Genomic DNA, 13272 nt, shown 5'->3' with positions numbered 1-13272 from the left:
AAAAAAATTTTTATTCTGGAAATTTTCAAATATACACAATAATAGGGAGAACAGTATTAAAAAACCAACAAATGTCCATTACCCATTTGGCTCAACTACTTTTGAGTGATTGATTATATCCACTTAATGTTTTTATTGAAAAATAACAGAGAAAATTACAAGTCATAAGCAAACAGCTCAATAATTATCATGACAAAGTGGACACAACCATTATCAACACCCAGAAGCCCTTGTCAAGCTCCCTACCCACCAGTAGCCAAAGCTCACTTCCAACACTACAGGTTCTAATTATGGACTTCCTGACTTCTAACACCACAGATTAGTTTTGTCCATTTTTTAACTTTCAATAAATGAAACCATATTTATGTATGTATGCTTTTGGGTCTGCCTTCTTTTGATCAACATCATATTTATAAGATTTATCCATGTTGTATATGTTAATTTGTTCATTTTCATTGCTTATATGGTATCCCATTGTATAAATATACCATAGTTATTTATCCATTCTATCACTGATTCATTCACTTTGGGGCTATTATGAATAATGTTGCCATCAATACTTTTTGTACATATGTTTTAATATACGTGTACATATTACAGAAAGCAAAATTCCAAATCATAGTATGTACAAATGTTCAACATTAGATAAGATAAACACTTTTCCATACTAATTTACAATCCCACCAACAGTGTGTCTCTGGTTTGATTTTAAATCTCACTGTAAGTGCATCTATCAGTTAGATAAAAGTACTTATTTTAGACTTGAAATGTTTGTTTCGAAGTCCAGGTAGCTTTTTTGGGGACCAGGCAGAAATTTGTCATATTAATTAACAGACACAAGAACTAAGTAGATTTTTAAAAATTACTGATTGATTTCTTTAAGAACACAGAAAACAGCTTTTATCAACAGAAAAATCTGAGAAAGAGCTCATTACAGAGAGGACAAACATTCTCTGAAGCTCTGAAAAAGTATTTTATTTGTTCAAATACTATCACCTACTTTTAGGTGCTACTAAGAAACTTTTGAATTAAAACAAATTCAAAACAAGAGTCTCCTACTTTAATGTCAGTGAGATCACAGATAACTACAGAGTTTAAAGCTTTTGCAAAGGTGAAATCTCAAGGTAGAAGTTTCAAAGCATGTAACAGTTAATGTCATTGTATAAAGCCTCCCAGGGTCCCCTTTCAGTCACCACCTCCTACCTTTATTTGTTTCTGCCCTGACAGCTGCTCGAAAAAGGAAGCTTTCAGGACGCTGGGGCTGGTTTCTCTGGATAGCAGCAGGAAAAGAATATGCAGGGGAATGGTGAACTAAATCAGCATAGAAAGCAAAATTAGATTAAAGGAGATGGAAAAACATCAACTACAGTAACAGACACATGTCACAAAAGTTTGATAAATGGAAAATAAAGAAAAAATCAAATTAAAAATGGTAATAATGTAAAAGGATATTTTTGTTTATTAATACAAAATTTGGTACAGAAAAACAACCCTGGCAGCAGGAAGGCTGCTTATATGTAGTAATAATTGCCATGTTATTTTTGGTATATCAATAAAGGCAGAATGAATGCTGATATATCGAATATAGTCTCTGCAAACCTACAGCACTGCTAGCTCATGCTAATTTGTTCATATCAAATGGCTGAGTAGTTGAACAACGAGTTGAATTAAAAAACTGAAAATGTGTAGAAAGTTCTAAATTTTGTGTCTAATTTCTCATTTTAGAAAAGGAACCCACAGTTCTGTAAGAACTAATTTATCAGGAAAATCCTGGTAAAGAATTATAATCTTGATGTGGGTAACTGCACTTTGTGTCTATTACCTGTTTCTGTTGTAGGCGAACTTGATACTGTCAGAACATTAGATCTGTCATCATTCTGTGGGGAAATAGAGACATATCAATAATTACTACTCAAGAAGAGGATTCTCCACATTTATGGAAACTATGGGATTAAAAAGGAAAAAAACCATGCAACTCTCCTTAAAAATTAAGTCTAGAAATAAGAACTTGGTATAATAATTTTGTATGTTTTTTTTTAAGGGCAAACCTTTTATTTAGTTCTATATTATACAAGGTTTATGTAATGCATTATCGAAAGATAGTCCTATTATATAAGAGGGCTTTCCTATGATTGTGAAAAACGATCATCCTAAGGCAGAAAACTTTATTGAGAAAAGTATAGGAGAGAATAAAATTTTATTTTATAATAGTATTTTTCTGGTATAGTTCCTAAAGTATTTTTACCTCCCTCTGAAGAATAAAATTTAATGTGGTAAGAGTGATGAGGTTTTCTTCATTTCAGTTAAGAAATAAGGTGTTTAAAGATGATAGATAGCTGTATTTCCAGACTTGTATTTGAGTCTAAGATGTTTTTAATTCACTGAACAAAGAAATTGTAAAAAGGAGGAAGAGCTCACTCAACTGGTAAAGTTTACCTAAAAAAAAGGGAAATGTGGTTAAGCTAATTTAAAAAGAAGTGTTCGCTGGTTGAGTTAGGGATTTTTTTTTTTTATCATCCAAGTTAGGGATATTAAAAGACTTGGCAGGGCAGTAGAATCAAGAAAAGCTAGAATAACAATTTTTCAGGCCTTGACATGTAGTTTTACTCAATAATTTAAATATAACCTTATGCTACTAAGACACATTTTTGAACTAGCAGAATGACTTAAACACACACATATGCACACATACAAACACACACGCACACACACACATTTGCTCCCATGCTTTTCTCTCCCTTTTGGTTGGGTTTCAATATTTTCAGAAATCTTTTCTCTCTAGTTGGAGTTGGGTCAGATGAAATGAATGATGACAGGGAATTTTACTACTAAAATAAATAAGTAGAAGCCATGTTGTTCAGAAAATTCTTGGACTAATCTGGAAGACAATTTGTGGTAACCATTCCTTGTTTTGATACTCTTAGGTTGATAATTAAAATTTAAAAAGTAAGCTGCATTCTTGAGTAAAGCAATGTATTAAATATTTATTACTGAAAAAGGCAACATGTTCAAGTTTATAGATGACAATAAAATAAGTTTAGAATGTTGAGAAGAAATGGAAATTCAAATAAATAACAAATTTAATCTAAACCAACAATAGGAACTAATGAAAGGAAGGAACAGACAAATGAGGAAAAGCTGGATATTTTTATAAGGAAACAAAAGACTATTTTTATTTTCAAGGAATATGAGATAGGAAGGAAAAAACTAGTTAGCTAAACAAAGACCTGTTCAAGGACCAAAGGCACAAGCAGAAAAACATAAAAGTAGCAATTATTCCAGATACAGAGGAAAAATATTTTTAAAAAACTTAAGGGTGGCCAGTTAGCTCAATTGGTTAGAGCATAGTGCTAATAACACCAAGGTTGCCAGTTCGATCCCTGCATGGGCCACTGTGAGCTGCGACCTCCTTAAAAAAAAAAAAAAAAAAAAATAAAAAAAATAAAAAGACCCATTAATAGGAGTTAGGTTAGAAATTTCAGCATAGTAAGGAATGAAACAATAGTTAATAGGCAGTTCTATTAGATGAGAAGGGAAGAGCTGACAAAAATTCCACTGATGGCAGCAAATGTTTTTTACCTCCAAAAACACCAAAAGATAATACACAGTTGGGTCTAATGAAAAACAAAATCAGAATAGAGGGGACTTGTAAAATGGTGATTTTTGAAATGTACTTTTATCAAAACTATAAATCTAACTGACCTGCATTCTAGGATACTAAAATAATTGATGCAAATCACTTGTAAACCATTGACTGTATTTGAGAACTCTTGGAGAAATGGAAAGCAAAGAAAGAGAAAAAGAAAATAGACAAGAACTCAACTTTTATGCCTGGCTTAGCAACAAAATAAATAAAATCATGCCTCAAAATCATGATTATATATAACTTCACCTGCTGTAATGTTACTGGGATACCAAAAAAATAAAGACTATATCTTTTTAAACTAATCATGTGAGAGTGCAGCAGGTCTGACAGAAAGTTTGAGTTATCACACAACTTTTGACACAATCACTTTGGCCTTTCTCATCTATGATTCTGGGAGAGAATAAGCCCCAGTGCCCTAAAGTATCCCATGAGTGTAATGAATTAACTTCTCTCCTATACATCTAGTATGGTACTAGGTATACCCCTTCCTTGAGAGAATTTTACAAACAGTCCCTCAAATAATTTTCTGTGTTGTTCAAATAAGGAACCTAGCTGAGAAAGGCTAGCAAAGGGTTAACACAGAAGGGAATGATAAAGTTTTTCAGGAGACATCCAAGTACCTGTAGCATCCGAGAGGTTTGTCAGGTTTACAGATGTTATAAAGTTGGGGTGAACATTTAGAAGGATATGATGTACGAATTTGAAAGTATTCTGGTAAATTAGAGAAGTATTAAGCAAAAAAAGCAAACTTAGGTATTTAGGAAAACAAAAGACATAAGATGTAGAAATTATCATTTAGAAGTACAATTAAGACATTTGAGAATTATAGCGGATACTGAGCAAAATGAATACCAAAATGGAAAAAGCCAACTTAACGCTGAGAGTTAAGACATGTGAAAAACCCTTATTTCATGCTTAGCACCAGGGATGCATTTCTTGCTGGGGACTGGGGAGCCAAAATGGAAGGCAGAGAACTTGTGAAAGTTCCTAAGGATTGAAAGGCTGGGAAAGACCTGTTAAAGGATCAGTTAATTCAGGGAGAAGATAAGGGTGGCATTGTAGGAGTTTTCAAATATAAAGATTCTCACATAAAGACTGCTATTTACTAGAAAACCACTCTGGAAAGAAAAGAAGAAATAAGTATAAACCAAGGAGGACAGACAGAAGTTAGAAAAGGAAAGAACCTTCTTGACAGTGAGGATTATTAATCATTTCTATGTGTCATGATAACAAATAAGGAATTACCATTCCTAGAGGCCTTCAAAAACTAATATGCTACAGGTTCTTTATTTAGGCTTCCAGGCCATATGATCTCTTGTCACAACTATTCCAACTCTGTTGTTAAGCACAAAAGCAGCCACAGATAATACAGAAACAAATGGGAGTGGCTGTGTACCAATAAAACTTTTACCAAAACAGCATAATGTAGGGGGTTTGGGCAGTAACAGTTTTGGGGACTTGGATTCAAATCATTTTGCATGTACATTAACAACAGAGTGAATATGACATTATATATTAGCCAAAGTAAAATAATAACTCCAAACAATAACCAATGATTAGAAAATTAGAATGACACGTCAAATCAGAATCTGAATATAAAGAATTAACGCAAGGCTTTATGACTGTTTCTGACATGATAAAACTTAAAAAAAAATTCAAGTGAAATTAATGTTAAACTCAAATAGTTTCATAAGCTTAGGTATATTTCATGCGATCCTAGATTTCAGATTGCTGCTGTTAGACCAATCCATTGGAAAATTTAAGACTTCCACTATATACCCCCCTCCCGCCCCAAAGTTCCTGGTGAATTACAGCAACAAAAGATACCTTAAGAGGCATGAAGGCAGAAGAATGAGGCAGGGTAGCAGCACAGCCCACTTCATTCAACCCTGACAGCGACTGAATTACAAAAGAGAAAAAGAAACAGAAAGCGGCATTTATGTTAGCAAAATGTCACGCAGGCAGGAAGGCAGGCAAGCAGATCTGATCAGTGAAATTAGAAAAGGAAAGGTCACTGACAAACTTTCAGATGGTTTACTAAAATATTGATAGTACAGAAAGAGAACACTCGGGGGGTGGGGGTAATCCATAATTTATAAAAAGTTTTCCATGTATAATAATTCAAGCTATTTCAATACCTCATACATCAATCAAGAAATGAAAGGCAGGATATATTAAAAACAATTCTATTTAGAAATAAAACTCAGAACATCAAAATTTGTTTAGCAAAATAGCCTTGAAACTAATGAGTTCTATGTTGTTTCTATGATGGGAAAAAAAAAAATCCAGTTACAGAGCTCATTTAACTGAGAAGAACCAACATGAATAAGAACAATATTTTTCAATATTAATCCAATTTCAGTAAATCCAATAGCTTTACTATCATTTAATTTAATGGCTCTGATGTGAGAAGACATGGCATGAGGGTTTTGTATCACACTTTAAGGATGAACCAGCACTTCATTTCTACCTCTGTGACAGTCCAAATGACCTACAAGAGGTTAAGTAGAATTTTCCTGTTCTTTAAATCCTTTATCCATTCTCTAACCTATATACAACTAGTTAGTTATATTATAGTGTTAGAAGTTACTGTACAGAATTTGCTGATTAGAGATAAAAGCTGCTCAAGACATGACAATTTTTTTCATTTGCCGGGGAGCAGAAATCAGAGAAGACAGGACTTTCACAAAGGGTGCTGGATAATTGTACCCATTAAAACAACAAAATGACAGAGGCTTAATGATATCAAAGGCTTTATAAGTTAAATAATTTTAAGAAATTTAAATTAGGATCACCAAGATCTGAATTATGGGATAGATGAACAAGAATACACGTGGATGTTTAGAAGATAGAGTAAGTGATCAATACAATAAATACAACTGTATTTTTAATGAGTCAATAGGTAGCAATGTCTCTCCTTCCCACCCCCCAAAAAATCTATGTAACACACACTGCAGCATAGTTTTTCTTAAGGCAGAAAAAAGTGAAGAACGAAATTTAGCAAAGAACAAGACTGTGACTACAGTAATACAATGTGTATGCTTCACCTGCTTAGATTTCCTGGTCCTCCTTACAATCAAATGTACTGGAATTACTGTTAATCTCAAAATATAAAAAGGCTAAAAGCCACTATTTTGGCAAAGAAGGAAAGAAGGAGTGGAGGGAAGAGGAAGCAAAATGAGCCTAGGCATGGGCTAGTATTTATAGATGGGATATAGATGCAGATGGGAAATAGATGAAAGCTACAGAAGCCTCAAGAAGGGCAGCCCTAAGAGAATGTTAGTATAATTGATATTAAACATTACTAATATTTATTTCGAATTCTGTATTTGAAGGTCTTTAAATCAAATTCAACATTTACTTTGCTATATATCCCATCAGACTTTTACATCCAGAAACAATTCAATGAACAATTATTAGATGCAGAGCATTTACGTGTTCATTCAGGAAATATTTATTGAGCATCTAATATATCAGGAACTGTGACAGGGACTGAATATACATACAGTGTTTCCCTGAAAATAAGACCAGGTCTCATATTAATTTTTGCTCCAAAAGACACATTAGGGCTTATGTTCAGGGGATATCCTCCTGAAAAATCATGCTAGGGCTTATTTTCCAGTTAGGTCTTATTTTCAGGGAAACACGGTAGGTAAATGCAAGAGTGAAGATTCCTGGGCCTGTGAAACTTACAGTCTAGTAGTCTAATAGAGGAGAGAGATAAAATAATAAATATCCACCTAAAAGTACTCTGAGGAAAAAAAGTAACAATGGAGACATAAGCTTGACTTAGGGTTGCAGAAAAGCCATTTTAAAGATGTGACATTTAAGCTGACACCTATAATGAGCAGGAATGAACCAAGAGGTATAAGGCAGGAAGGGAGAGGCACTCCATGCAGAGGGAGAGGCATTTGCAAAGGTCTTGAGGTAGGAAAGGGTTTGCTATATTTGAAGAGCTGAAAAATGCTGGTGTATCTTGAGCCCAGACATGAGAAAGACACAGTAGCCAGAATATGTAAGAGTTTATAGGCCACATTAAGAAGTTTGGACTTTATTCTAAGGAGCTTGTAGGCCATGTTAAGAAGTATGGACTTTATTTTACCATATGAAGCCACTGAAGAGTACTTTTGAGATCAGAGGTATGATTTAAAATATGACTATTTTTCATAGTGTTGGACATAGTTTGGCATGCAAAAATATGTGAGACATAGCCCCTGCTTTCAAATGCCATCTCATTTAGGTGAGACATGAATATGATTAACTAAAATACAAGTGTATATGTTTTGAAAATGGCTGAAGGCGATTTCAGATTTCATGCTAAGGGGATTTTGTTGTTTCTTCAATTTCCACTTTTTCCTTGAAAAAAAGTCTGAGGACTCAGACTTCTATCTCTTACTATATGTGCTATTAAATCTCATCTTCGTTTCCTAAATTGTTTTCACTTATAGTATAAGAGGCCATACAGCATGGTGTTTAATACAGGTTCTCAAGTCAGCCAGATGTAGATTTGAACCTAGCCTGGCACTTACCAGCAATGTGACCTTAGACAAGTCACTTTCAGGACAAGACGTTCTTGTGCCTCAGTAGTCATTTGTAAAATGATGGTAAGTTTAACCTTAACTCTTAAGGTAGCTATGAGGAGTGAATGAGATAATTCTGGAAAAGCATCTGAATCATCACAGGCTCTCAATATTTTTCTGTATTAATTAAAATTATTAGTTGCTTCTCATGCCAATTAATTTCCACTGAAACTCCGGAGGCTGGTGGTTATGTTTATCTATAATACCTCCCAGTTAAAAAGTGCTTTATCCATCTCAAAGGAAATGATGATTGCTTGCAGAACACACAGAAATTTGGACAATGGAAGTTTATGTAATAGGAATCTCATGCTGAAATACGCAGTTCATGCAGTGGTATGCACAACAACGGCAGTTACTAGCACGTAAGACAGGAATTGCTATAGACGGCAGACTTTTGAACTGCTAGTTTTCAATACTACTGTGAAAAAATAACATAAAACATGATGGGAAAAGCAATTATGTAAATGGTTAGAATTCTCTTTTAAGGCCAATAAAAGTAAGACTTTCAATAAAGTTCTCATGTTATGCTCATTTTCAACTGATGAAACAGACAGTAAAAGTAAGCCAGTGTTAAAAATGATCAGTAGATAGCATTCCAAGATAATGCTTCCCTGGGTTTAAAAAATGGGCATGGAGAGATAATCTTGAGATATATATATTTTTTTAAGGTTGGGATTTTCAGTAGCTTAAGATCGATGCTAAGACAGGATGCCAAATGCACAGTTATGTAATTAGCATCATGGAGTAAGGGAATCCATTTAACACAAAGGTGACTAATGAGACAAATTAATGATTAATAAAGGAAGTGCATCTGGAATTAGAAATGACATTTAAAAAACTAATATATTATGCCCTTTCCTCCCAACACACATACAAAGCCAATATGTTTCTCAATGCAAATGTTTTACTTTTGGAAACACTAACAAAGATATGTGAATCATAGCTGCAGAACTGGGTAAATCATAAATAGTAATGTAGGGAAACAGTTCTAGCTATTTGTAAAGCAGTAATGATGCCGAGCATGTTTTATGGTATTTAGGTCATTCCTGAATGAAAGGTACGGCAACTATTCTCCAATATCTAGACACAGCAATTTAAAACTTTTGTGCAAGGCTCTTACCACTAACAAGGCACTATCATCAGTGTGCTGAGACCTTCTGGATGGGAAGGGACACTGGAGAGGTGGAGAAAATGAAGCAAAGTCAAAAACAAACTACGCACACACGTGACGTATTTCACAATTACACAAGCAGAGACATATTAAGACACACTTGTGAAGATGCCAACATATATGATCACATTCACTATCATCTGGAATTCATGTACCATGATAGGTAGTAAGTTGATTCTGAGTAATGATTTTCTTCTAAAGCACCTAAACAACTTCATATATGATCTTATTGCCTCAGTGAGGGGACAGAGATTATTCTTTGGTCACAGAAGAGAAAACAAGTATAGATGGAGCAGTAACCTAAGCATTTGTGGTCATTTAGTGAGCCAGTGACAAATTAAAAAAAATAAACTCAAGAGTCATGATTTCTAGTCCAGGCATCGCTTCGTTACCTTTCTCAGAATGAACAAGAGTATAACTGGAAAGTTTAAAACTGTTATTTTCTTGAGAAGCTTTAAATAATGAATTCTCCAGAATGACCATCAAGAAGGAAATGTGGTGTAAAAAAGGGAACAGTGCATTAACTTTTCAAACTTTAGTTGTCAAAAGTTTTGTACAGAATTATTACCATACGAAGAAAAGACAACTGAAAATGCTTAAGTGAATCTTTCAGGTATTATACCAATGCATAAGTTCTCATATAAATAAAAAAGTAGTTATTATATGTCCAGTAAGATTTTTAAAACCTTATAATCGATATTTTAAAACATTCTGAACAACGCATTTTTAACATTCCAGAAACACTTGTGCTTTAAAAACACTGTGCTGAAAACTGATGCTCCTAAAGCCCTGTACGTGTGGTTTTCAAAAAATTTATTTTACAAAAAGCAAACTCAAGGTTCACATGAAGTAATGTCTTTATGCATGTTTTTAAGAAATGATCATAAATTGAATAAATGAAAGGGCAAAGATAAAGGAAAATGGCTAATGGAAAGCCAACTACAATAAAAATATTCATTTAGTAAGCTTCCTGATCAAAATAGGTACATAAATTTTAAAAAGTTTAAGCAGTTAATTTTACATGTTAACTTGTAATGAAAATATACTACTTAATATTATAAAACTAATCTGTACAAAGTATAATCAATAACATACACACTTAGGAAATGATCAATCAAGCCGAAATACTATGTAGGGTCTTGTTTTTTTGAATACCGATACCATTCACCCTCTCAAGACTCTCTTTCACTATACTGTGTACTTCGAAAATGGATGAGGGAGCTGATACCCTGTTTCCCCAAAAATAAGACCTAGCTGGACCATCAGCTCTAATGCGTCTTTTGGAGCAAAAATTAACATAAGACCCGGCATTATATACTTTATACTATACTTTATACTATATACTATACACTATACTATACTATACTATACTATACTATACTATTAGACTGGGTCTTATAGTAAAATAAGACCAGGTCTTCTATTAGTTTTGCTCCAAAAGATGCATTAGAGCTGATTGTACAGCTAGGTATTATTTTCGGGGTAACACGGTACCTCTGGTGAGGATGGGGAGGGAAATAAATAACCTCCAGGTGGACCTGTATAGTTTAAAAAAAACCTGATCTACAGATTCTGATAAACTCTCTGGCCAGTGTCTTCTCCTAATGAGTAGAATTTTGTGAGGGGAAAAGAGAAAGTGGCAATATATTGATCACTGAAAACACACAATAACCACATGCCAAATATTTCATTTCTATTGCAATAATAAAAAATTCCAAAGAAAAGCTGATTATAGACTTACCTCGCCACCTAAGGAGAGTTGTTGTTTTTGTGGACTGTGTGTTGCTTTTTGCTATAAACCCCCGACCCCCCAAAAAAAGGGAAGTTGGTTAGAATCTGGAACACTAGAAATGATAAACTGTTATTTACTAAAATAATCACATTAATATTTGTATCTCTTGTGCATAGTATTTTTTTAGATTTACTGGTTAGAAGATGTTGCCCTTTCCCTTAAACGGCTTAGAATTTAAATGAGGAAAAGCAGTAAAATGACAAACAATATTTTCATGTCTATAAATAGAAATTAAAAACTGTTTTATATGTATATGCATACAAACACAGTCACAGTAGTTATCTCTCACTATATTCTCTCAATGAAATCATTTTCTTTTTCTGTAATGGCTTCAAATATCACTCTAACGCTAACAGCTTTAGCTCTCCTCTATCAGCCAAATTTCACATTTGCATTTTCAACTGCCTGTGGAAACACTCCACTTGGAAACACCACTGTCACCTCATGTTCAACACATCCAAAAACGAACTCACAATTTCCCATACTAACTGGCTCTTTTCTCCAATTTGCTAATTTCTATTATTATGTCAAATAATAATACAACATCTGCATAGTCACTGTTTTACAATGTGTTCTTACATACAGTACCTCAAGTGATCCTTCTTACTTTGTGAGGTAAACAAACATCATATCACAGTCATTTAACGATGGAAAATTGAGGATGAGAAGTCATGTGATATGTGCAAGGTCGCAAAGTTGGTAAGTAGCATAAATGAGATTTGCACCTATGTCTTCTGACTCCAAATCCTACATTCTTTCCACAATGCTAGACTCCCATTAAAACCATTCTTTTAGCCTCAAAATCTTGCTTTGGGGCTTTTTTTTTTTTTTACTTAACTTCAATGATTTCTTCAACATTCACTACATATCTATGATGCTTCTCTTGAAATCTCTCTTATAGTTAAAATTTTAAATCCATGTGGTAGTAGGGAGAGCAGTACTCACCATACTAGTAAAAGTATTAGATGTATCCATAATAATTCTGAAGAAGTTAATATTTAACAGTAAAATATTACATATATGAGGAAACTAAACGCACAGAATGGCTCAATAACTCTCCAAAAGTCAAGCACATACTGAGAAGCAAATCTGAATTCAAATTCAGATATTTCTGATTCTTAGCTCTTACCACTATGCAACACTACTTCTCTTTAGGAACCTTAGAAATCATCTAATTTTATGCTTTTATTTTGCATCCTAGTCTAATTATTGCAATTATTTTCTATTTTATTTTTCTCCCTCTTTCTTAGTCTCTTTCTAACATGTTCAACATCAATAGATTAGTTTTTCAGGAGTACCTTTCCTCTTATGTTTTGCTCCTGTTTAAGAACTTAAAATTGTTCTCTTCTGCCTAACAGATTAAGATCAAACCCTAATCTGACATTTAATCAAGACTGTCTACAATGTCATTATCTCTTACTAGCTATATGACTTCTACAGAAGGCAAGCTACCATCTTTTGCTGTGCATAATGCGCACCCATGTTTTTGGTCCAAACTTTCAGGGAAAAATAACATTTTTTGTTTTAATTTTTTAATTCAAATTTTTATTTGTTTAAATTTTGGTACTTGTTTTTTTTTTTTGCATGAAGGAATTTTAGTATTTATTTTTTAACATATTATGATGCAAGAAATTTTATGTTCCGGTAACAAATTTACGATATTTACGCATTACAAAAGGCCAAGAACTCTTTGTTGTTGCAAGTTCTTCGTAAGTTCAACAAAACTGATTATTGTATTACAGGTATTAGTCTGCATAAGGGTATCATTATTGATTTCTAGAGTTACACTTTTAACTCATGAGCATAAATAAAAGAATTAAAAACATTTATATAGATACGGAATTAGTACTACCCATGTATAATACGCATCCTTATTTTTCCCCTCACAAATTTGGGCAAAAACGTGTGCATTATTTATAGATGGCAAAATATGGTAAATGAGTTAATTTATGTAAAATGAATAGAACAGCACTGAGGACATAGCATGTGTTAGCCATTACTATAACTGAGAGTCAGTATAGCATTGTGGTCATAGAGTAGGGTTTGGAGCCAGCCTGCCTTTTTTTTTTTTTTTTTTAAGAAA

The 13272-nt window shown here is 33.5% G+C and overlaps 1 protein-coding gene across 17 annotated transcripts in view; it reads right to left on the bottom strand.

The window, feature by feature from the left end:
• Positions 1-13272, bottom strand: part of LRCH3 (leucine rich repeats and calponin homology domain containing 3) — a 103099-nt gene that overhangs the window by 16036 nt on the left and 73791 nt on the right. For 6 of the 17 annotated variants that reach the window (XM_019723651.3, XM_074330426.2, XM_019723655.3 and 3 more), the window contains exons 13-17: positions 11139-11189; positions 9347-9400; positions 5474-5545; positions 1823-1877; positions 1204-1311 (exon numbers count right to left, since the gene is read on the bottom strand). In XM_019723651.3, the coding sequence (XP_019579210.2) occupies positions 1204-1311; positions 1823-1877; positions 5474-5545; positions 9347-9400; positions 11139-11189 (340 nt within the window). The remainder of the gene's footprint in view (positions 1-1203; positions 1312-1822; positions 1878-5473; positions 5546-9346; positions 9401-11138; positions 11190-13272) is intronic. The other 11 variants (XM_019723653.3, XM_074330476.2, XM_074330484.2 and 8 more) reach the window with 5 other exon arrangements.

The sequence above is a fragment of the Rhinolophus sinicus genome, chromosome 17, assembly GCF_057876585.1.
Source record: "Rhinolophus sinicus isolate RSI-liver-muscle chromosome 17, RSI-T2T, whole genome shotgun sequence".
NCBI classification, from domain to species: Eukaryota; Metazoa; Chordata; class Mammalia; order Chiroptera; family Rhinolophidae; genus Rhinolophus; species Rhinolophus sinicus.
This window is presented reverse-complemented; position numbering and strand designations above follow the sequence as displayed.